At 34.9% G+C, this 25,365-nt stretch overlaps 2 protein-coding genes across 7 annotated transcripts in view; one reads left to right on the top strand and one right to left on the bottom strand.

Annotated features, from left to right (window-relative positions):
* Positions 1-12,260, top strand: part of SDR16C5 (short chain dehydrogenase/reductase family 16C member 5) — a 22,169-nt gene extending 9,909 nt beyond the window's left edge. For both annotated transcript variants that reach the window (XM_081953011.1, XM_081953010.1), the window contains exons 3-7: positions 347-478; positions 4,739-4,838; positions 5,942-6,086; positions 7,894-8,019; positions 10,387-12,260. In XM_081953011.1, the coding sequence (XP_081809137.1) occupies positions 347-478; positions 4,739-4,838; positions 5,942-6,086; positions 7,894-8,019; positions 10,387-10,531 (648 nt within the window). In that variant the 3' untranslated portion in view covers positions 10,532-12,260. The remainder of the gene's footprint in view (positions 1-346; positions 479-4,738; positions 4,839-5,941; positions 6,087-7,893; positions 8,020-10,386) is intronic.
* On the bottom strand, positions 487-25,339 carry CHCHD7 (coiled-coil-helix-coiled-coil-helix domain containing 7). Of its 5 annotated transcripts, XR_014175382.1 has the most exons (8): positions 25,208-25,339; positions 21,687-21,794; positions 19,004-19,102; positions 16,728-16,857; positions 15,677-15,721; positions 5,714-5,801; positions 4,726-4,858; positions 500-664 (listed from the first exon to the last, which is right to left on the bottom strand). XR_014175382.1 is itself a non-coding variant. In XM_081953014.1 (5 exons), exons 2-4 carry the CDS (start codon positions 21,735-21,737, stop codon positions 16,753-16,755), a joined length of 255 nt encoding a protein of 84 aa, XP_081809140.1. In that variant the 5' UTR covers positions 21,738-21,794; positions 25,208-25,339; the 3' UTR covers positions 15,651-15,721; positions 16,728-16,752. The 5 variants fall into 5 exon arrangements, 2 of the variants coding, with proteins under 2 accessions (XP_081809140.1, XP_081809141.1); XR_014175381.1 differs by having other exon boundaries at positions 492-664; positions 4,726-5,801; XR_014175383.1 differs by lacking the exon at positions 25,208-25,339 and having other exon boundaries at positions 487-664; positions 4,726-5,801; positions 21,687-21,755.
* Positions 25,340-25,365: the final 26 nt, after the last annotated feature.

The raw sequence follows: 25,365 nt of genomic DNA, 5'->3' as shown, positions 1-25,365 counted from the left end.
CCTAAGTTTACCAGATCCTTAATGCTGAATGACATATTGAATAGAAGGGAATGAAGGTGAAATTTAAATCGGAGAAAAAAATGTTTTATTTTGCAACTTGCCCCAGTATTTTTTCCCTTCTGTGAAACTTTAAAGAAGTCTACTTTACTGAACAGTGAAGTGTGACTATAAGTGACAGATGAAATAAGGATGAGACTCCATTTAATGTACTGTAATGTCTGATTGCATGTTTAATGCAAACGTATGAAAATCTCTATATGAAGATTTTTGGTAGCTGTGCTTTCTTTTGAATTATGTAAGTTTACTACAATTGTTTTAACTTGGGCCTGCTCTGTGGCTGTTCTAGGTGAAAAAGGAAGTTGGTGATGTTGGTATCCTGATTAATAATGCTGGCATCATAACAGGAAGGATGTTTTTGGACACCCCAGATATGCTTCTAGAGAAGAGTATTCAAGTGAACACAATGGCACACTTCTGGGTAACAAATTTTTGATTAATTGTGAAAGTATATCCAGTATTAACTTGAATTGTTTTTTTTTATTAGCAAAAATTGCCTTACAGAACTGCCATGGAAAGTCCTTTGTCTTTTCTCATCATCTGCTGATCAATAAGAGAAATGATTTCACAGTAGAATATCTTCTCTCACTAGCTTCTGATCAAATTTCTAAAGAGCAAACAAATAAAACATATTCCAAGAAAGATGATAAGGGCAAGAGAGACCACATGAACATGATTGTAAGAAAATCATAACTATAAACCGTGTTTCTCATAAGCAATTTCAAAGCTATGCATAACGTCCTCAGCCCCCAATCAATTCTACCACCACATAATACTTTTCTGTCCTACTGAAGAAGCTATTAGAATTGCACAAAGGTTCTCTTAGAAGACGATTCAATAATTTCAAAGCAGTAATTCTACAATGGGATCATGTTCTTTCACAAAAGGACTACATGGTGATCTCTAAGATGCAGCCATATAGTGAGCTCCTTACCATTAATAAACCCCTTATCATTTTCAACCTGCAGAGGGCTTGTAGCCCACTGTCCCCAATCAACAAAAGATTATATTTTTAGTAATTTGTTTCTCCATTAAAAAAAAAAAAAGCTCTACAATTTTCTCTAAAGCACATCCCTTAACCCTTCTCTACTATTGTCACTCAACTTGAGAAGCTGAAAATAATGAAAAAAAGTTCCCCAGTTCTAATATTGGTATTCATTTATGGCTTTTGTGCTGCTATAAAAGAAATGAAGAATACTATAGTTATTGTAAACGTGATAGAAAGCTGAACCAAGTTTTACTGTAGTGGAACAAATTGAAAGTTTGGGTGAACATAAACAAAATGGGCAGGATACTATCTAACTGTCTTGATTATTAGCCAGGCAGATATGAGATGTAAGCCGGTATCCAACAAATTCTGGAAAGAAAAAAGACCCAAAATCTGGAATTCTACCAATTATTTAAACAGATATTGATGTTGATTTTGACGAAGATTCACACTATCAGTTAGTGCTGTTGGCAATCACGGGTTCAACCCTAGAAGTTTTTAAAACCCTTTAAGTCATGCCTCTCTAAACATTGTATTTATCAAGAAATAATAAAAATTCTTCTGTCTCCATTGCAAAGCTATTCAAAAATGTTGTTTTTCTTTGTTTCTACCTTTGACTTCAGTCTTTTATTCCTGGCAATTCTATGCAGTTTTAAAGTCTGCATTTTTGCTATTGATGCCCTCTAGTGGTCGGTAAAAAAACAACAACCCAAGAACCATAGCTGTGGTTAGCTGTATATATGAAATACTAAATTTGAACATATCACAGCAATAACATATAAATGTATAGCAGAAAAAGCCAGTAGTCCATCGAATCTGCCCTTTGAGAGGTTTGTTTTATTTTTAATTTATTATTTTTATTTTATTTTTGTTAAGTGATAGATATGTGTTTATCCCAATCATATTTAAATCCAGTTACTGAGAATTGATCCACTACCTTCACTGGCAGTTGGCTCCAAGTTTCAACTACTTGTCGAACAACAAAGTACTGTTGAACTTCTGGAATTGAACTAGATTAGATGTGTTAGCATTTATCAAGATTTCAGATTTTACAAGGGTATTATAATGCAAAAGGCTAACCTCTTGCATATTTTTTTCATTGGTCCTGATGGGAAGATTTCTTGTAAAATAAATGAACATATTTATTTATAGAACCAGAAATGATATCACTTTAAACAAATAACTGTAAATAAAATGATACATAATATACAGTACAAAACAATACAATACAATACAGACAAATAACAAATAATTGAAAACTAAAACCATTGCTAAATATAACAGCCCTAGCGAAATGTAAAATGTGCAGAATTTTAAAAATGGCTTACAATTATGTTCATTATGCCAATGACAATGTTAAATTGGGGTAATTGTAAAGAAATATAACTTTCAATCTATGGTAGACTCTCATAAATTATTATTTATTTACATAGTGGAATAAACATTTATTTCTCCTGAATATATTCTGTATTATATTATATCAGGAGTGTGGCTGCAGCAAAATCTAGCATGTTGCCTTATAATATAGTACTTAGTATTTACATAAATGTTCTTTCAATAAATAATAGCCAAAAGCCAACATGGATTTGTCAAAAACAGATCATGCCAGACTAATCTTATTGCATTCTTTGATAATGTGACAAAATTAGTGGACCAGAGGAATGCCGTTGATATAGTTTACTTGGACTTCAGTAAGGCTTTTGATAAGGTAGACCATAACCTACTACTAGATAAAGCAGAAGAATGTGGGTTAGACAGCCTCACCACCAGATGGATTGGTAACTGGCTGACCAACCGCACTCAACGTGTAGTTCTCAATGGAACTGCATCTACATGGAGGGAAGTATGCAGTGGAGTACCCCAAGGCTCTGTTTTAGGCCCAGTACTCTTCAACATCTTCATCAATGATTTGGATGAGGGAATAAATGGGGAACTCATCAAATTTGCAGATGATACCAAGCTGGCAGGAATAGCCAACACTCCAGAAGATAGGCTTAAGATACAGAAGGATCTTGACAAACTTGAACATTGGGCACTATCTAATAAAATGAAATTCAATGGTGAAAAGAGTAAGGTTCTACATTTAGGCAACAAAAACGGAATGCACAGGTACAGTATAGGTGATACCTTACTCAGTAGTAGTAACTGTGAAAGGGATCTTGGAGTCCTAGTGGACAACCATTTAAATATGAGCCAGCAGTGTGCAGCAGCTGCCAAAAAAGCCAACACAGTTCTAGGCTGCATCAACAGAGGGATAGAATCAAGATCACGTGAAGTGTTAATACCACTTTATAATGCCTTGGTAAGGCCACACTTGGAATACTGCATTCAGTTCTGGTCGCCACGATGTAAAAAAGATGTGGAGACTCTAGAAAGAGTGCAGAGAAGAGCAACAAAGATGATTAGGGGACTGGAGACTAAAACATATGAAGAACGGTTGCAGGAACTGGGTATGTTTAGCTTAAGAGAAAGAAGGACTAGGGGAGACATGATAGCATTATTCCAATATCTCAGAGGTTGCCACAAAGAAGAGGGAGTCAAACTATTCTCCAAAGCACCTGAGGGTAGAACAAGAAGCAATGGGTGGAAACTAATCAAGGAGAGAAGCAACTTAGAACTGAGGAGAAATTTCCTGACAGTGAGAACAATTAATCAGTGGAACAGCTTGCCTCCAGAAGTTGTGAATGCCCCAACACTGGAAGTCTTTAAGAAGATGATGGATAGCTATTTGTCTGAAACGGTATAGGGTTTCCTGCCTAGGCAGGGGGTTGGACTAGAAGACCTCCAAGGTCCCTTCCAACTCTACTATTGTATTGTATTGTATTGTATTGTAATAGCCCTGCATATACTGTTATTATTTAAATTTGTTATAGTCATGAGGTGCACACATTGGGTTTTTTCTGCCAACATTGACTGAGACTGACATCTGAGGAAGGAAGTCAACCAGTAAAAGTCAGTTCCTCCCACTTCCATCTACCATAGCTAGTCTAGAAGGATACAAGAATAACATGGTCAGTGGTATTGAAAGCCACTGAGAGATCAAGTGCCCAAGGATGGAGGTGTGCCATAACACATCCTGTCCCCAACAAAGATTATCAACAAGCACAATTAACCCTTTCTCCATACTGTATCTCAATCCAACTGACACAAGTCCAGATAATCTGTTTTCTCTTAATACTCTTTGTAGCTAAAATCCAATCATCTTTTCCACATTTTCTACAAAAAGAAGTCTGGAGACTAGGTGATTATTATCCCCATAAAGAGGGATCTAGTAGTGACCTCTTGAGAGAATGTACCCTTTCCTCTTTCAAAGAGATTGATACCACCACTTAGACCAGGGGTGTCCAAACTTGGGAACTTTAAGACTTGTGGACTTCAACTCCCAGAATTCCCCAGCCAGCATGGCTGGCTGGGGAATTCTGGGAGTTGAAGTCCACAAGTCTTAAAGTTCCCAAGTTTGGACACCCCTGACTTAGACCCATCCTTGGTCACCTCCAGATTGCTTTAACATTCCAGAACAGACCAAAATGAAAGATAGCTGAAGTAAAAGACTGGAAGACTTTTCAGAAACTCTGAAATATTGTTGTATCTACCCCGATCAGGTCATTTTTGAAGTAAAATTTTCAATTTTTTTTAAATATTTTTTATATATTCATATTTTGAAATGTATTTGTTTTTACCTCTTCTTCATAGACTGTCAAAGCATTTGTTCCAGCCATGGTAGCTTCTAATCACGGACATGTGGTGACTATTTCAAGTGCAGCTGGTTGTTACGGTGTCAACAAAATGGCAGGTTAGTATATGGCAAAAGTGCTGCAGAACAGATGAAAAATAACTTTTAATCTTAATAGATAGTTTAATTTGACAGTTAGGTAGGCCAAAGAGTTAGCAACTTTTGTTACAAGTCAGTGTTTCCTTTGAACAAGAAATAAAAGACTGTAGGAAAAAAAGAAAGAAATATGAAAGAAAGGTAATCAGATTTATAGAAGTATTAGACATTTTTGAAAAAAAATGATAAGGCAATGTACTTCAAGTACCGTATTTTTCAGACGCACCTGAGTATAAGACACACCTAGATTTCAAAGAACAAGAAAAAAATAGTTTTTAGCCTCCGTGCCTCCAGTTTTTGCCCTCCCTGACCCACACTCAGGCCTTCCAAACCCTCTGGGTGTCGTTTTTGCCAAAAACAGGTCCAGTTTTTGCTCTCCCCAGCCCCCAGGAACACTCTGCAGGCCTCTCAAACCCTCTGCGTGTCCTGTTTTTTTGGCCTCCTGAAGCCCCCACATGCCCATTTTTGCCCTCTCGTCTCCAGGAGCACTCTGCATGCCTCCCAAACCCTTCACACATCCCGTTTTTGCCAAAAGTGGGACGTGCAGGGTGGGTGGATTTCAGGAGGCCAAAAACAGGGCCGCATTCGGTCTATAAGACACACAATATTTGCACCCCACTTTGGGGGCGGGGGAGTGTCTTATAGTCCGGTAATTGAATTAAATGCCGTGAATATGATGGTTGTCCATTTATTTAATTATTCCTTCTTTCATATTTCATAATATTTTAAGTACAGAACATTTTATCATAAATGTGGGACAGGAGCCAATAACAAATAATTACTGTTGCTATTAAGTATAACACATATGCATATTAATTAAGAAAGTTGCATTTTCTCACATCTGGAGGGTAGCGAAAGACTGTCTTCTTTACCCTCAAAATTCCCAGACTCTTTAGCAGCAATGTTGTAAACATAGAAAATAGACCTCTGAAAGTACAAACAAAAGATGCCAATTGTTATTGATTTTTATTCAGTTAGTTATGCTTATATCTGATATCCAAAATATTTTTATAGGAAGACTATTCTGCTTCATGCACATATTATTCTATTTCTTTCTCACTTTTCAGATTACTGTACAAGTAAATTTGCAGTTCTGGGTTTTGCTGAATCTCTAGCTTTAGAGATGTTGGCAATGAAAAAGAATGGTGTTAAATCTACAATTGTCTGTCCATATCTAGTTAATACTGGAATGTTTGAAGGCTGTGAATCAAAGTGAGTTGTTTACATTTCATATGTGGCCTTAAATGATTACATAAAATAATGACAGGTTTGAATAAAAATAGCGATGACAGGTTTAAATATAATGGAACTTGGTCTTCTACAGCATTTTGCAACCTTAGTAACAATTGTGTATATGAATTTCTCCAGTTTCTCTACCAGAATTCATTTCTGATATTTCTACAGTTGAAGTCCACACATCTGCTGTTGTATGTTGAAGTCACATACATGGAAGTACATTCTTTTGGAGAAACTCCTGGTCATGAGGTCCTGCTCACAATACTTTTAGTAATATGAGGTATTCAATACTGGTTCTGGTTCAGCCATCTTGTACTTTCCCCAAAAGGAAAGCCAATAAAAGAACATGCTTTGTTAAAGAAATTGCATGTTCAATTGTGAATCATGTAGTCGATATGGTGATTGGCTCAATGGACAAATCAAATCCTTTCTCTTTATTGACAGAATTGGAGGACAAAGTTCATAAGGTATCAGGATTTCCTTTGTTCCAAGTTCCACTGCTTTATTCAGCCTACCAGACCTTTCAGCAGAGAAAATCTGGCCATTAAAATCAAGAAGTAAACAATACCCTAATCAAGGAACAGCCAGGCAAGTTAACAGTAAACAGCCCAACTAAAAAAGCTCCAAGACTATCCCCACTCCACATACACACACCAACCTTTACAGGGCAAGTTACTGGTATATAAACAGAGAGCAAATCCCACTCCTTTCTAGCACCGATATTACCTAGTTTCAGTAGTGAAATGTCTATAGAAAACAACCAAGCTCAGAGAGCACCAAGGACCTCTCAGCTGTGGTGGCATAGTGGTTAGAATGCAGTATTTGTACGCTAACCCTGCCCACTTCCAGTTCAATCCTGACTGGCTCAAGGTTGACTCAGTCTTCCATTCTTCTGAGATCAATAAAATGAGGACCCAGATTGTTGGAGCAAAATGCTGACTCTGTAAATTGCTTAGAGTGTGCTGTAAAATACTTTGAGGTGGTATATAATATTTGCTATTTCAACCCTGAACAATAAATATTTTCCTATATTGGTAAAAACTGGTTTTGGTTTCTGAATGCTTATTAATGGAATATTTGCAAATTACCCCATTAAAATTAAGAAAACTACCTATAAAAAGTGGAAATGTTGTCCTAAGAAAATAAAGAGTCCAGATTCTGATAAAACAGTATAAGCCAAATGAGAAATATGGATAGGTAGAGAGGTATATAAAGTACACAGACAGATGATAATAAATGCCTTAAAATATTAAAGGAAGAATTTACTGGATTGATAAAATACCAGATCTAAAATCAATTTTTAACAAAGGTTGAAAAATTAAACCAAGGGATTTATTTATATAAATTATCTTGCTTGAAAGCCTTTTATAAAGAAGGCATATGAAGAACTGAGTAAAATACAGATGACAAATTGAGGATGAAATAGGGAAAATTAAACGCAGATTGTCTGAACATTTTATCCATTGTTAATTCAAATGTGAGATATCCCTCCCTCTGTGTGTGTGTGTGTGTGTGTGTGTTTATTGTAGTAAGTTATATTATTGTAATTTGAATTATTGTATTGTAATAGTATGTGAATATATGTATTACACATAAACACATAAGAAAAAGGGCATGAACAAGAGAAGATGTTGGGGTTACTGAGAAAGAGTGGGAGACAATATTGGTTGGTTGGTGCTGATTCCAAGCGTATTGATGATTGCTTTAAGCTTCAACTGCTATTATTACAGACGAAATATGACAAAAAAATGTAATTCAAAATGGTGGTGTTTTATTCCATCAGATGGTCTCACTTGCTGCCTATTATAGATCCAGAGTATGCTGTTGAAAGAATTGTGTCTGGGATACTCCGAAATGAACGATATATCTTTATACCACGAAGTCTACATTTGTTTAACATATTAAAAAGGTAAGATTATTCTGCTGGAATTAATTGAAAATGTGTGAGAAAGGACCACTGAACAACAAAAACAAGGTGGTAACACCCAAATTGTGTTCTCTATTGAAAGAGCTCTTAGGCCAGTGGTGGGTTGCAGGTGGTACGCCCTGGTACGGGTGTACCGGAGCCCACCCAGAGCACCGGATACCGTTCCGTTCCTGTGCTCCGGAGGGCCTGCCCGCCCGAGCTCCTTACCTGCCTTTTAAGGTTCGCGCTTCTGCACACAGCGCATACAGCGCCTGCACCACACTCCATAGAGCAGCTGGAGCATCAGGCGCTAAGATGCAGGTGCTTGCTGCGCGCGTCCATTTGGACGCCGCTGGACTCGTTCCAACCGTACCTGTTGGAACAGGATCCAGAACCCACCACTGTCTTAATTTTCCTCTTTTGATTAAGCACTAGTTTGCAACCATTCATTTTTCTTTATCAATAATAGAAAAAGTCATAGTTGGAAATGCATATGTTGTTAAAAATAGGTATTTTGCTTTGCAGTTTATTATAATATTTTAATTGATTTTAATTTAAAAAGTAGGGGGCAATAAACCTGGTGGGTACAAAAGATTAAAAGTATGGCATGCATTCCAATTCAATTGTTGTTTTAATTGAATTAAACTGAATTAGTCAGAAGAAGGCACCAGGCTAAACTACTTAAATGACACCATTTTTCTTTTAGAACAGATTCTAAAGTTGATACTCAGTTTCATATAAAAGTACAAAAAAGATGGATTCACCAATAGTTGATATTTAGTGTCATACATATTTTCATCCAATAGCACAAAATAAGGAACATGCTGAGTGAATACTGTATCTTAAATGTAGTAGAATGGTACTTCACAGAAAAACGGCAAAGAACAGTGTAGCAGATGGAGCATCCAATTTCTGATGTATATTCTTTGAGTGTGCCACCAGTCCTTGGGAAGATTTATTTCCTTTATTTTATTAGTTTATTATTATATTTTAATTGATTTCAATTTAAAAAGTAGGGGGCAATAAACCTGGTGGGTACAAAAAATTAAAAGTATGGCAAGCATCTTTACAATAGAACCATTTCTAGAGAGAATATCAAGTTCAGATACCACTTTGTAGTTAGGATATTGTTGAAGGCACATTTTATTGCTTGCAGCCAGCATAAAATAAATAGTATACATAATGCAGAACAGACATAGCTTGTTTCCAGTGCTTTCCTGCAGTCACACTTAGAGCAAAATTGAAATGTGGTCATCTTCAGGTATTGACTAGAGCCTGATACTGTAAGTTTCTCCATCAGGAGAAGGGGCTGACCCTTGGGGTGGGGTTACTTGTAGAGATTAAGAATCTGCAAAATAACCTTTGCTTTGGTGATAGCCCAGCAATGGACAAGGTAGCAGTTAGCAATAGTACTTAGACTTATATACCACTTCACAATGCTTTACAGCCCTTGCGAAGAGGTTTACAGAGTTAACATTGATTAGTCTTTCTAGTTTTGTACTCAGAAAGGCTGGGGTTTTTTTTTTTTTTTTGGTTTTTTTTGAGACAGAACCTGAATGGATTTTACTGTAAATCCAGCCCTGGAATAGGGTTAACATTTCTGGATTAAATGGACATTATTCTCAAGAGAAGAAAGCCCACAATTCAATCACCATTGTATTCCTATATGCAAAACCTGAGGACAAAAAGAACAATCACATTAATTGAAAAACAAGAAATAGAAAGGTTTTATTTGCTTCTAAATTGTAAGCATGCATGCCTGAATCATACTCATGGTAAACCCAGAGAGGCAGTAGTTTGCAGAAGTGTAAACAGCTACTAGTGGCATGAATCCAGAGAACAATTATTACATATCAGTGTATTTTTATTTGTGGGTCAAAACAGTAGTAAGAGTGGTTAGATAGTTTTACTATATATATATACTCTGCATTTCTACATCTCAAAGAAAATTGGTAAATGCAAATAAAGACATTTCTGTTTGATGAATAGCAGATCAAAAATTAGGATATTTAAGGTTCATATGTGTGTATGCCCCTACCTGAGTTATATACATCTCTTCCAAAGGGAATTAAATTGGTTCTCTTATTTTCTGTCATCTTTTTAATATGACTAGGAGGGGCTTTTATTGGCTTCTACAGATCATCTGCTGTCTACAATTTTAGTTTTTTGCTATGCTATAAAATTTAATTTTATGTTGTTGCTTTTGCATTTAATATTTATTAAATTTATATACTGTCCATCTCACCTAATTCTGTTTAGCTTCTTAAACAATGTGTAAAATTGGTGTAAACCTAGCGTAACGTAAAACTGAGAGCAACTCGAAGTTTAATACAGTATAGGGTGGCTTATGTTCTTCTCTTTTCTTTTTAGCATTGTTCCTGCAAAAACACTTGATATCCTTTATGACTATTTTGGAATTTTAAACGTTATGAATAGATTCAAAGGTCAGACAAAGAAGATGGATGATCACAAATATCAGACAAAATCAATAAAACCTCCAGGTTCCCTTGACTAATTATAGAGAATCCAATATATAGAACTTCCAATTTCATTTTGTTGCTGAAAGGGTACACTTAAAACAACAAATCTGAAATAGCTTACTAGCAACAAGTTAAATAATGGGAAAAGAATATGAATAATTGTAACTACAACTGTTTTTACAATTACCTAAATATAACTTAATAGTGATGCTTTATTTTAATAAAAATTACTTGTTATAGGGACAAATTACTTTTTGGTGGACTGAGCGAAACAAGGAAAATGTAAACTAATAAACTAATGATATAAGGTGAAGATGCTCAAGACCTAGTTGAGTCTAATTACCCCATTTGGCCCAGGAGATTGTGGTTTTTCACTTTAGATGAGAAGAAGAAGAGGTTCTTGTTATCTCCTCAAAAACGCCCAGGTATTATTTCATATGTTCACAGGATGTTCTGTATCCTAATCCAGACTGACTACAACTGCCCACCTAGAAATTGAATGGGAACATCTCATGGGCTCTGGCTTTCCAGACCTTGCAGTAGAAAAATGTTAGCTTCAAGGTAACCAGTCATGACAACATTGTATCAGCTAACTTGCCATTTTAGATACTAAACGAAGAGGCTTACAGCACTAGCAATATTTATGAGTTCAATTATCGCTCAGATTTTTCACAATATTTATACCTCTGCTTGGATATGCTCTGGAAAGAATCACAGGTCTTTATCTAATTAAATTAACTATTTTAAAATACAATTACTAAAAACAGTATTTTTAATATTAGCAAATTTTAAATTGTGTAATGTAGTAGTCTCCAATCAACATTTTTTTATTAACACTGCACTTCAAGGGTCATCTATTTCGATGTGAAAACTGTTTTTGTTGGGAACCAGTTTATGAACGTCTTGATTCACTGCTCTTGCAAAAAGTTTCTTAACATGCTTTCTTTCATTAAAATGTTGTTTATAATTATTAAAATTATATTATAGGATCTATAAAATGCTTTGTCTTATACCTCTAATTTTATTGCATCCCAGCAAAAAATGGAAGTGGGTACCATAGTTTTGTTTATTCTATTCCAGATTATGTATGGGAGATCAGGTAATAGATGTCAGTTGGGTCAACTGATTGACTTCAAATCTATGAAGTATAGGGGCAGAGTCTAGTGAAAAATGCAGGGAGGGGGAGAAACCCACTACCATCACCATACCCAAATGTTTAAATTGCCATAAATATAAAAGTGAATTATCATATATTTCCAGAAGCCTATTTACTGTTTTATGCAGCTTTGAGCTAGTCCATAATAAAAGTTTTATCTTGAGTATTTGAAAAGTCTATGCAACTCTAAATGTAGCAACCTTGTTAAGGTTAGGCTGGATTCATAGGCCTGAAACTTCACTAGAATAGATCTCTTTTTCTGAATTCGGCTTCTGATCTGGAAAAAGATCAGATAATTTACAGAGATTAGGCGTCCAACTCACTACATAGCCCTAATACAGAGCATATATAATCTCTTTCATTTAATCAGTAACTTTAGATACCTTAGCTCAGGGGTGTCAAACTTGTCGCCACATGACACATTGTGACTTTTTCCCCCTTTGCTAAACTGGGTCTGGATGTGGCTAGAGTGTGATGCATCTGGCCCGTGGGCCGCAAATTTGCCATTCCTGCCTTAGCTGGTAAAGTTATTTCATATAAATGCATAGTAAAATGACCATCACATGATCAATTTATGCCAAGGAACCAGTAAAGGCTTATTAATTATTTGCCTGGTCTTAATTCCTACTTATTTCGGTGTTGGCTGTTGGAAAGAATGTGTTCTGGTCTTTTCGTTTAGGTTTTTTTATTGTCTCTTTTGCATCGTATGTAAATATGGTTTATTTCTATGTTTCAATTGGTGGCTGATCTCTTTTAATTCCAAGCTTTCAGGAATTCACATCTTACAATCAACACACCATTACAAAACATGTCATCATAGTAGCACACAAAGCAACTAAAACCCTTCAAAACATCTTAAATAAAGCAGAAGAGACAACAGCCCAAGGAAACAAAATAGGAGTCATCTACAATATACAATGTAAAGATTGTAACAGCCGCTGTGTAGGACAGACAGACACAAGACTTTTCACTGGGAAACTGAACATCCTAAACAAAGCTAAATCCAAAACATTAGGGAATTGGCGTCACTAGGCTAGTGGCGGAGGCTCTGGGGAAATGCCAGAGCCATGGAATGGCGCATTCCCCAACCCAGCCAAGGTGAGCGGTGAGCAGGCAGAGGCCCCAGGGAGAGCCCAGGGATGATGGGGAGGAGGGACGGCAAGCTCCGAGGACGATGGGGGACTAGCACGAGTCGCAGGCTTACCTGTAGGCAGGAGAAGGCAGATCAGGGCCACTCAATTGGGGCACAACAGACATGCACCGATGGTAAGGCAGCTTAAGCAGGCAACTTAGAGAGTGCACATGTGCAAGTGAGGACCCACACACAGTGAAGAGTGACTGGCCAGGACAAGCGGCTGGCGGGCAGGGTGACCAGTGGCAGGGTAATCCAGATGTGGTATTTGCCGGTTTGCTGAACCAATTAAAATTTGCACTACCGGTTCATCCGAACCAACTGAATACCACCTCTGAATTCAGCCCAGAAAGACACAATGTTACTTGTTAAGATGTTACTCTAGAACAGCAGTGTCAACCTCACATCATCACAGCGGCGTCATGTGACATATTGGGACTTTTTTCTCCTTCCCTAATCCGTACATGGGCATGGCCAGAGCATAATGCATCCGATCCATGGGCTAGGAGTTTGACAGCCCTGCTCTAGAACAAAAGTGATATAGATTCAAGTCTATTCTCAGCTGTGGAATTTCACTAGGTAACATAGTTGATTTGCTACAGGGAAGCACATTAATAAAAGAAATAAGATTTATTTAGCAATATTTCTGCTACTTGTTTTGAAAAATTATATTTTGCAATGTTTTTTCTGAAATGACTGTAAATGTGACCAGGCCCACTGGAGGCAGCGGAGTTATTGACAATTAGAAGTTTCTCCAGTTCACTAAATGCATGTTACTACTACTACTACTACTACTGGAGAACAAAAATCTAAACTCCTTTAATGAGAAGCATGTGATTGGCAATAAAAGGAAGTATTATTGCAGCTTCAGAAACCAGGAAATGATGGAAGAATGAAAAGAATGTATATATGTATCTGTGTGTGTGTGTATTAATGACATATTTCTTATTTTCTAAATTGTTTTTAATCTTTAACTTTTACTTCCAAAACTTGCTAGGAAATAGGAGCTACTGAGACTTTGTTTTATTAAACAAATTTATATAGCTGCCCAATTCACAATGATTTGGGATTATGTGCATTAAAAAGACAGTTTCATCCACATCCTCACCTACAAATAATTTTCAATAATTTTAGAATAATTTACCACACTGTACATTGTAAAGGTGTAACTTCATGACTAATGGCTTGATAAATAAATAATATATTTTGATGTATTTAGGTCTTTCTCTACAATAAACTATTGTATCCTAGGATAGTCATCAAGTAAAAAACAGTGTTTTCTGTTAAGCTCAATTCTAGAAAACTCACTCATGCAGTTTTCTTGACAAAAATATAGAAGTTGCCACTGGGGAGGTGGGGGGATCTATTCTATTTTTCCTACCAATCTAAATTCTACAGCCCTTGTATTCTATAGAGACCTTCCATCAATTATAACCAGGCCAATCCTATTTAGCATCTAGGAATATTACCTAGTTGTTAAACAGGCATCAATGCCACTTAAGTTGTAGTAAACTTTATAAATGCTTTTTTAGTTTAGTAATTTAAACATCGACAATGCTGTGTACATGCCTTACTATTTTCCCCAATGAATTACATATATCAATATATCAGTCATATTTCTAATAGCATCTGAAATTACCTTACTTATCTAGAAGACAAATATATTTACCAATAACGATTTATTCTAGAAAAAAGGATCGAGCCATGTTTTTGTACATGAAAGACTTAATCAATCCAAATTCTTTCTTTCAAGATCATGAACAGGCAAATAATATATTTATATTAGTAATACATTAATATAATAATTGTCTCATAAAATCTCCCTACTCATGCAGAAATTCAAATTACGGTTTCTCAAATAAATTCATCTAGTTTGTTTCTATATCTGAAGAGATGCCTATCAGCTATTTAGTTAACTGATTTAAATGCATTACTTTCCAAGATTCAGTAAGTTTTGTTTTTCTGTATCTTAAATTCATTTCACAGTAGCCTATATCTTGTAATATAGTAATAGAGAACAAATCTTGATCTTTTTGTAAATGACATACTCAGGTTTTTGAAAAATCTCTTATCTTCTCTATCTGTAATCTTAACGCTTCATATATCCAGTATATTCACAGAACTAAATAGACCCATTCCATCCACTAGACCTGAACAAATACAATCTTGGGAGTGAAGGATATCATAAAAAACAATTGAACTATTTATGAATATTGGTGGATTCTGAAAAATCAGCAATGGAGTATTTTAAAAGATCAAGCCAACCAACAACTTCACATCAATACTTATTTTGCAGACATTCTAAGAATAGTTGACAACTTGTCACCTCCCTCTAGTCACTTTTCATCCTTAATTCTCTGTAATCCAATTCTATATAATGCCATTTTGAAAAATTGAAGATTCAACAGTTAAACAGGGTCAGAAAACATAAATGTAAAATCCAAACTTTTGTGATGACACATGACACATTAGTTGAGTTCAGGATTAAGTACAGTAATAAACAATTGTTTATTTAATAATTTACTAAATATGGGAAGAGTTTCAATATTGTCTGAAATGTTGCTGTCAATTTTTCACATTCTAATTTCAGTTTAGCTGCCTAGTTAATAATGCAGAACTGTTTCTACTCAGCATCAAAAAACTATTTTTTAAAAAATTGTAAAAGTGCAGTACGAATAAAAGTAGGAATGAAAACATCAGCTGAAATAATTCACAAGATCAAATCTGCTGGAACACCCTTTCCTCTCAAAAAATTAAATATGGTTCAGATACAAAGGTTTATACAGAAGGATAGGTATAAATCTATTCATTTTAATAATTTGTGTAACTCTAACAGTGTTTAATTTAAGTCTTCTATACAACATACCCTTTAACAAGTACGTCCCAGCTCACCTGGCTGTTCTTTGCAGACTTTCCTCATAATGTTCAAATAATATCCTATAAGCAAGAGATGAACAAGGGAGTTTAACGAGCAAGTTGAAATGTTTCTCAAGAACTTTACAAGTACATCAAAATACATGTAAATACTATTCAGTTGAACATTTTTTATTTTTTTTAAATTAAAATGTATTAAAAATATTTTATTAAAAATTAAAAATAAAGGCCAAAGAGGTTCATAAATAACATTTTGAGGGAAGAAAAATATTGCCAAAATTAATACATTTAATGAGCTATTTTTAAAGGTCTCATGCAACAGATATAAAACAATATGAATGCTGTGATATCTTGACCCTAAATATAATGCTTCAAATGAATTTAGTGATTCTTGATTCCATCTATACTGAAATTTATATATAAATTACAAGCTGATATCTGCTGGACATGTGGAAAGTGTCCAGTTCTTACTAAACTTTTTGACAATACTACATAGCACCTTTTCTAGGAAACTCCTGATGTATACCAAACTTAATATATTAATAAAAATGTTAGTTAATGCCACTGAATTGGCACACTTGAGGTTAAAGGTGAAAATATCTATAGATTTATAACCATCAGCATTACAGTGAAGAATATCATTCTTTAAAGTAATTTTTAAGATAACAGGATATTAAGTTTTACTTAATTAATGATTCACTGATCTAAAATGAGTAACCTTTTGCCTTTCCTTGAGAAATAAAATCTATGAGAAATAGTTTTCAACTATTTCATTTAAAAACTAGTTTTACATTATCTGTAATTCATTTGAAATACTTTCTCCATGTATAATATATGACGTTATGTGGTACAATAAATATAAAAACACACAAATTTATCAAATCAAAACCTTTTTTTTATTTCTGCAAGTTTTTCCCATGTAAGAATGCATTTCATTCTTTAGACATTTAAAGTTTCAGGGTTCTTTGTTTTTTTGTAAAAAATAACAGTACAAAATAGTAGCAATGCAGCTATCCAGAAACCACGTTTTAAAATATAATAAAGCACACTGTTATCGTAAAAGCATTAGATTCTATATTAATAAAACTGTATGGTCAATATGGTGCTCTTCCCAATGAAGCTAGGATTCTCTTTCTTTCTTCTGCTATAGGCATATTTGGTGTTATTCCATCTTGTTTTCTCTGCATCATAATCCCATGCTAGAAATAAAAACAGATAACACACTATGATTAAATCCATTTTGCATCAACGAATATTTAATAAATTTACATATTTAGTTCAGCAAATCAAACTACTTGCTATAGTTGGAGAAGACTTGCTCCATTAAATTAAATGTTAACGCTGTCATTTAGAGTACTTATTTTTGAAATACTGTTTCAACATTAGTATAAGATAAATCACTCTGTTTAACATACACAGTCATCACTCAATAGTTTGGAGATGGAACTTGGCCATTCATAGAAATGTGAGTCAGGAGAGTTTGCACATGACAGAACTATACAGACAACATCATGCTTTCTCTCTTTTTATATGCATAGACACTGATTTATATACATGGACACTACTAGAATGAAGCCACAATGTGGTTAGGCCTAGAGGCTCAATGTCAATAATCTACCAGAAGAGTCACTTTTTTTTTAATAAAAAAGGGATATAGTTTGGTAGATTTTAGTTGAACAGATTGGTATAACATCACAGTATGCACAACTAGGTTTTTTCACATGGGAATAAATGCTTTCACCCGTAATATTAAGTGAATGAAAGACAACCTCTCTGGGCAAGTGGTCACATTTGGACTTCTGAGAGCATGTGATGGACATATTCAAGAATGGTCTCAAAGCATTAATTCACCAGAACTAAAATTAATGAGATTCTCTTACTTCCTTTTCTTTTTCTTTAGTAGGTATGCATATTTTAAAGCACTGGGATACACCTACCCATCATTTATCTTTTAAGACCTGGATATAAAGAATGTGTTTGTTCTGATGCATCCTCTAAAAGGTGTTTCATACTATCACCTGAAATAATTTCCTTTACCCTCTATGAGAAATGGGTGGAGGCACTGTCTCAGTGTTCCAGCTGGTAGTGCTAAGCAGTTAAATCTCTAGTCATTTTTTTATAGGATACCATAGGCTGTGCATTTTTCCCAATGTAATTTAACTTCTATAAGAAATCACTAGGGCAGGTGATTCATTGATTAGGTTGAGGTATTAAGATAACTATCTAGAGTATAGCATATAGCCTTTATTGTCATTGTATAACATTTATACAATGAAATTGGTTGTATTTACATATATTACATATTTACAATTACATGGGCAAAGGTGAAAAGTGGTTGGTATCATTAACAGTGTCTGGAGACTAGGTGGATAAAAGAATATAAAGTTAAATATGAGTAAAATTTTAAATACTTTTCATTCAAAAACTATCCCCCTACATCAACTCTTCTCCTTTTACATGATAAAGCAGCTGCAACTTCCAAGATTTTCTCATGTTTATAGAATCTGACTCACTCTTGTGAAATGGATGGCTGTTTAAAACAAATCAAATCAAATCAACAAATTAATAAATCAATCTGGTTGCTCGGTAAATAAAGGATGGGTAAGGACAGCCCTGCCCAGTTTCAACTAATGGAGAAACTGCAGCCCTTTTTTGATCAGCCAGCACAAGCAACAGTTACACACACACTTACCAATTTAAGATTGAATTGTTGCAGCACATTCTATAAGGTTTCTTTTAAAAGCTTCCTGGAAATGTCCTTTGGTACGGAATGTAGTAATCCACTTACTGATGTTTGAAAGCCAGGTCAGCAGCATCTCAGATATATTGCAGGCAGTGCATTGGTTGCCAATTTGTTCTAATTGGTGGTTTTACTCTATAGTTCTTTATCTTCCGGGCCACCTTCTCCGAACAGAAAATGCCCATTCTGATGCATTCAACCCAGAATGAGATACTTCGGATCCCAGTGACAATGAGAAGTGAGCATGAAGATAAGTCTTATTAAAAGTACCCTGTCTCAATAGACTAGTTTGCCCCTGAGGTTCAAAGAACCAATGTCAGCATTTAGTATGTGAAAACCATTCATTTTCTCCTGGACCCTTGGAAATTGTTTACTTGGTTATTTTAATTTGTTGTGTATAATGAATGTGTATTTTAATTTATCTTAATTTTTACTATTTAAATTTTAATCTGAACTGACATTTTGTTAGATTCTGTGGCTATGAAGGGCTCATAGACATAATATAAATTCATATAAATGATGCAATAAATAATCTGACCCTTAAAGCTTTATTTCTGTTTGCTTCCCTGAAAATGTTTATTTAAAAGCCTTTCAAATCTACTTACCCAAAATTTTCGGCAACTTTTATACTTTAAAAAATAGATGGCACACATATCCTTATCGGATTGATTCACTTCCAAACACTTTCTAGAAGCATCACTTTCCTTGAATATGAAAGGAAATAAAACATTAAAACCTAATAGTTGATTTTCTCGGTTTCAAAGATGGCACAATTTGGCATCTTCATTCGTTGAAAGGCAACTAAACAATAAGGCTGTGATCTTACAAATAATTATATTAGAATAAAATCCTACTTAAAAATAGTGTTACTATTTGTTTCTTCAAAGTATTAATCTAAGACATTAAAACTAAGTTTAGGATAAAAGTTAAATCTATAGTTTTGTAAATATTAAGATAATAGGTATCTTAAAATTCTTCCAACAAAATAATATTGTTACCAAGAAATGAAACCAAATTTGATAAGGATGCAAACTCTTTGGCTTTTTAAAAACTAAAATATAACTGATAAACTAAAAGATATACTAGAATCCCAAGAAATATGCAAGAAATAGTTTCCTTATCTGACTACAGTTTTAACAGCTTCCTGAAAGGTTTTGTAATATCATACAATATCACCTATAACAAATCACAATTAAAATTTAGATAGAAACTACATCTTCAACTGAGTTACTTCTCAATTCATAGAAAGGAGTTGAGAGAGAGAAAATAAGACAAGGTGAACTCAGGAAATCGTACTTTGCAAAACCAAACCAAAAGCATCATCAGCAAAGCTTCTGTCATAGAGATTATTAGAAGAGAAAGGAAAGAAACACAGAATTCTTGTTGCTGTAAAACAGAACCATAATAGCACTGAAGAGCCCATGTTTTATTTGGATATATACCAGACTTAGGTCAAGTTTTGTATAAATATTTTAAAAAGATTTTAAGTTGTTAAATTACAGATTACAATAGCCAATAAAAACATTATATTCATGATAACTTCAAAAAATGTAATAAAATTATTCTTTAAAAAGATATAGAATGATAATTAGTATTTAAAGTTGTTAGATGTAATCAATATTCTATTATCAAGAAATAAGTTGTTTATGGGTATATATGGATAATTATATTTTTACTTGTTCTGCAAAGGATTAATCTTTGTGCTAATGTATCTTGAAAAAATAAATCAAAAGAAAATAATGGATCTTGAATTATATTATATAAAATCAGTTTATTAGTAATAAATCCCGGTAAAATATCCAATAGTAGAATGGCTATATACATCTATATGTGACAGAAAAAATGATGAATATAAGATTTAAACCAAAGGAAATCTATAATAAAATACAATATTATAACAAGTGAATAGATAAGCATTCAAACATAGATTTTGAATTATATCTGATTCAGCAGGATGTTCTTATATTAAATGTTTATTTTTTTCAAAAGGTAGAAATTTTTGAATTCATAAATATTTCTTAAATATTTCAAAACAAATCCTTAGACTTTAAAACTAGTTTAGTAGCAAATGGAAACTTCAAAAAAGCCTTACATCAGCATATTTTTTTAAAAAAAATATTAAATTTTAATTTATTTAATTATTGCTATCCACTCCTTTTATAGTTGTTTTATTGTTGCGTTACAAGTCACAAAACATTATAGAATTCAGATATTCGTTATTATTAGGTTATATTAATAGTAGTTATTAATAACAGTTATTAAGGTATTAATAATAGTTATTAAGGTATAATAATAGTTATTAAGGTATTTGCACTTGAACTGTAGGCATCAGAACAGAGCCAAATCTAGAATACAAAGAGTGTGTGCACTGTAAGTATCTCTGACAAATACTGTTCAGGAGGGCAAGGTCAACAATAAGAAATGTTTTGTTTCAAACTACTGAAGTTCAGAGGTTTTCCAAACCATTATGATTTTGCAATTCAACAGAAATAAACCCAGAACATATTACTAGTTACAAGAGCCCCTCAATATCAGCCATCAATGTTCTGGTCTGTCTGCTATCCCAATGTATGATAATCTAGTGTGGCTTATATCCCACCTGCCTACCATTCCAATCTTCCCAACTTTTTACCTTCCTTTTCCTGCCATCCTTGATTTCTCAGCACAGCATATCCTTTCCATTCCGGCATCTCTTCAACTGCCACTGATTAGGTCTTCACAAGCTGTTGCCAAGAAAATCCTTTCAGACCAGTGGTAGGTTGCACTCACCTTCACTACCGGTTCGCTGATTGTGCGTAAACGTGTTCCGTTTGTGTGCATGTCTGACTCATGCTGTGCATGTGTGTGAATTCACCACCCCTGTGACAACCAGATGATTGCTGGGGTTTGTGCAGGCGCCGCATGCTGTGCGCGCAGATGCAATTTGCCTTTTGCCATAAGGGCCCAAAAAGCCACTGTACAGGTTTGCTCTCAGCTGCTCTGGGGCACTACCGGTTTGGCTGAACCAGGCCAAACCATCAGCAACCCACCTCTGCTTCAGACTATTTAAAAAAAAAAAACTCTCAGCCCTTCTCTGAATCATGCTTAGCTAGACCAATCTTTCTAAAAGAACACAGCCCCATTTCATTCTACATATAAACTAAGATATCTAGAATATATGTTTCTGTTTGGACACAAACTATCCAGAGTCAACTGCTATGTTTGCGGTATTTTGTACATTCTTACGTAAAGGTACTTCACAAAAATAAATTAAAACTCACAATGTCCATTTATAAAAACTCAACTTACCATTAAACATGGATTAATGTCATGATCCTGCAATCGGCGTTTTTGGGACATAAAGTCAGTATTGTATTGTTTTTCTCTGTGTGTGGTTTTTTTCTTTTAAGGCAGCAGCTAAAAAAAAGACAATTTCAACGTGTCAGGACAGCTTTTGTCTGACAAAAATTTAATACTTTTCTTTAGGGATTTGTAAATAATATTTTAAGGAAAGAAAGTAAAGGTTTTGTAGAAAATTCTGAATATTTTTTTTGTTTGCAAATAAGTATGAAAATCTGCATCAACATCATGTTCATTAAGCATATTATGTATTAGTATGTTCAATATTATTTTTTTTAGATTCTGGTTTTATGAGGTTTAACATTACTTTGAAAAAAAGCACAAAGTTCTGAAAAATATTTTTTACCTAGTAATTGGAAAAGAATGGCAATAGGTGACAATTTAAAAAAAACAAATAATCTGTAATGCAAATATGATATAACTTTGAAACTGCCAAAGTTGACTAAAGTGAAGCATATTTCACAGACAGATCTGATTCCAGAAAATTTGCACTTTATATAAGAAATATAAAGAAGAAATATATATTTTTCCCATCCTAAAGTTAGGAATTTACAATTTTCCACAGAATATGGCTATCAGAGTGTGGCAAGATGTTGGAGCTAGATCTTTAGGGGGTTCAGGTCATTTGAATATATTTGTATAACCATGGCATGGGAGGTGCAATACAAGGCCTATTTTTTCTACACAGCATTAATTGGGATCTTCGGCTAACAGTCTTAAAAGCTATGAAATAAAAATATCAATTGTAATAGATATTATCGAAAAAAAATCTGGATTTATTATAATCCCCAAGAATAAATTTTAAAAAGAGCAAACTTTCTTAGCTGATGTTTCCTGTCACTCTATCTACTATTTCTTACAGAATGGCTTTTCAGTGACAATTAAGGGAAAGGCAAAGCACAATGAGAATAATTTCCATACCAAATCAATTGTGATATAATTGTATATAATTACTGGCTTAACTAAAATGCAGCAAGTTATAATTTGATCGATGCAAAGCAGTAAGAAATTTTCCAAGCTTTAGTATCTAAATTAAGAATACACTTTTTGAAAATTTGGTACATTCATGTTGCAGGAGAGCCATGTTAGCATAGCCAAAATTCAGAAATACACAAAAGATTATAATTTTTAATAAAATGTGTTAATCTGAACATCTACTACCAGATTCCTATACATGGTATAAGCGGCCGACTTGCAGTCAAGGGACGAATTACGCAGGGTATCAGTTTATAGAGTTTCTACAGTCACAAGGGGACAAAGTCCCACCCCCTTGAATGCAGTTGACTCTTATCTAATTTTATCGAGGTGCAAACCCTTTGTTTGAGAATGCATAGGCTTGAGAAATAAATCAGTAGTTTTGAACTTTCACATGTGGACCTGCTTGCTTGAGCCTGACAATACAGCACTCTTGAAATGGGACAACATATATAACTTAATTTGACAACTCAGATAACATATATCTCAACTCAACATAACAAATCAAGTAACAGAGTACTGGCAACCACTTAATATTGTCCGCCCTCCCAAAAAAACCACCTGAAACTGTCTGAAACTGAAAAACCACCTGAAACTGTCAGAAGTCAAGGTTGACTTTAGGGATCAACTACCTCAATTCTTATGATTCTTACAACACTTATATGGTCATGTCTTCATTTCAAAATAAGGAGACATTCATGTATTCTGGACACTGGTTCTGGTTTTAAAAAAAGAACAAATTTTAAAGAAACGTTTTATGATAAAGCAGTATACAGTATAGCTATATAAACTAGACTTTTACTTATTCAGTTAACAATTTATGTTAAGTTTGCAGGCTAACTGACAGATTGCTGAAATACAGCTTATATTTAAAGCTCTGTATTTTCTTTAAATGTTACAAAATAGAACTACTAAATATACTAACAACTAAACTATAGCCTTGTGAACTCTAAAATATCTGTAACTTCTTTTTCTGAAATATAAGATATATTACGTTTACAGAGTTTCTACCACCACAAAATAGTTTTTCTTTTTGTGTCAGACTCAGGCTAAAGCACTTTGTAATCTATTCCTACATCTTATATTAGGAAATGAATCCTTTATTAAATGTTTCTTCCTTGGTGGAAATATATGCAGACTGAGTTCTGTGAAATTGATGGCCATTCTATTAGATCTCTGTGCATAGGAGAAATGCCTATATTCCCAATGATTTAAAAATGGTAATAGCAAATAGCAACATATTCCTCCAAAAAACTGTTGCAAAAGTGAAGAGTTGGGTAAGCTAACAAAGTGGCCCCAGCACTGAAAATAAAGTCCCCAAAACACTTTTCTTTCAGGTCTATATATGTTTCGGCGCTGACCTTTCTGGTTAGACTTGACAAAGGCAAATACTATTTAAGAATACAATAAAGATTCCTTGAGTCTACTTTAACCCTAATGAACGAATAACACTTCTTTGTTATTTTCTAGACAATAGTATATGGAAGTGGTCTTATTCTAGGCTTTACAGACCTGAGATTTTCTATTAGTCACTAATCTAGGTATATATACTTATAGATTCAACCTTGTTTAATGTTTTCAAGATTCGTTGAGGTACAAGTCAATGGTACCCAACTCTACCTGACAAGGTCAACTGTGTTGCAGATGTATAAAAAAATCTTCCCATCGTTGTATACATTCCTGTGTATTTTTCTATGATAGCAGTTTATGGAATTAACTGGTTCCTAGTTTCATTCACCCCTGTTAATTATTAATAGTTTCTAATATCTTTTACATCTTTGCTTTTATTATATTGTAAGCCTCCCAGAGTTTCTTAGATAGTGAAATGGGCGGAACATAAATGTAGTAAATGAATACGTTCCTTCCGTAGCATACTTCTCAATGAAAAGCTTTCGGGAAGTCTATAAACACAAAGGAAACAGCTGTCTCTGAGCTTCGGAATCCAACTTTCCGTACAATTCAATGGAGCACACCGCCATTCTCAACAGGAACCGACTGAGGAAGGAAAAATAGCGGGTGCAGAAAGGGTAATTCCGAACCCCAAATCAGGGGGAAATGTAGAAGGAAGATTGAGCCTCCGTCGACTGAACTGCTCCCGGGGGCCCCCATGTAATTTAGCCGACAGGAACCTGCAGCATCTTGGTCAGTGGCGATAATGATCCCCTAAAGTCACTCCGGCCTGTTTGTGGACCACCCACGAAAGAAAAGCGAATCTAAGAGACTCGGGATCACCGCGACAAGAGATAAAAGCCTTCAAGTACCTGAAACGGACCGGGGGAAAGAGGGCGAGGCCCGCTTCGGCCACCTTTTTCTTCTAAGCTCCTTTCCCCGCATTCTTCAGACTCTTCAGAGCCGGTCGGCAGCGTCTCTCTCGGACGCCGCGGTGCCGCGAGGAAGGCAGCTCTGGCGAGGACTACCTGCACGGACGAAAGCGCCTCACATAGCACAGGCGAGCTACCGCGCTCTCACGACGCCGCTCCGGAGCAGATACTCACCTCGGCTACCACCAGGGAACTCAGCCCGCGGCCCGAACGCTCGTCTCGAATTCGAAAGACGTCAGCGGCTTGGGCAACGACCTTATAACTGGCGCAGCCTACCCATTTCTGGCCCCGCAGCCCGGCGGAAAATGACAGCTCCTTGAGCCAATGGAGGC

Source organism: Natrix helvetica (assembly GCF_964273705.1).
Source record: "Natrix helvetica genome assembly, chromosome: 4".
Taxonomy (NCBI): Eukaryota; Metazoa; Chordata; class Lepidosauria; order Squamata; family Natricidae; genus Natrix; species Natrix helvetica.
Note: the sequence above shows the minus strand (reverse complement) of the source record. Positions and strands in the feature narration are given on the sequence as shown.

What these genes read in the sequence shown, in the direction of transcription:
- CHCHD7 (XM_081953014.1), bottom strand. Translation starts at nt 21,737, where the DNA reads ATGTCCCAAAAACGCCGATTGCAGGATCATGACATTAATCCATGTTTA. An exon ending in ACATTAATCCATGTTTAATG is followed by an intron (nt 19,103 to 21,686) that starts GTAAGTTGAGTT and finishes TTCATATTCAAG; the next exon opens with GAAAGTGATGCTTCTAGAAA. An exon ending in AAAGTTGCCGAAAATTTTGG is followed by an intron (nt 16,858 to 19,003) that starts GTAAGTAGATTT and finishes TTTTATTTCTAG; the next exon opens with CATGGGATTATGATGCAGAG.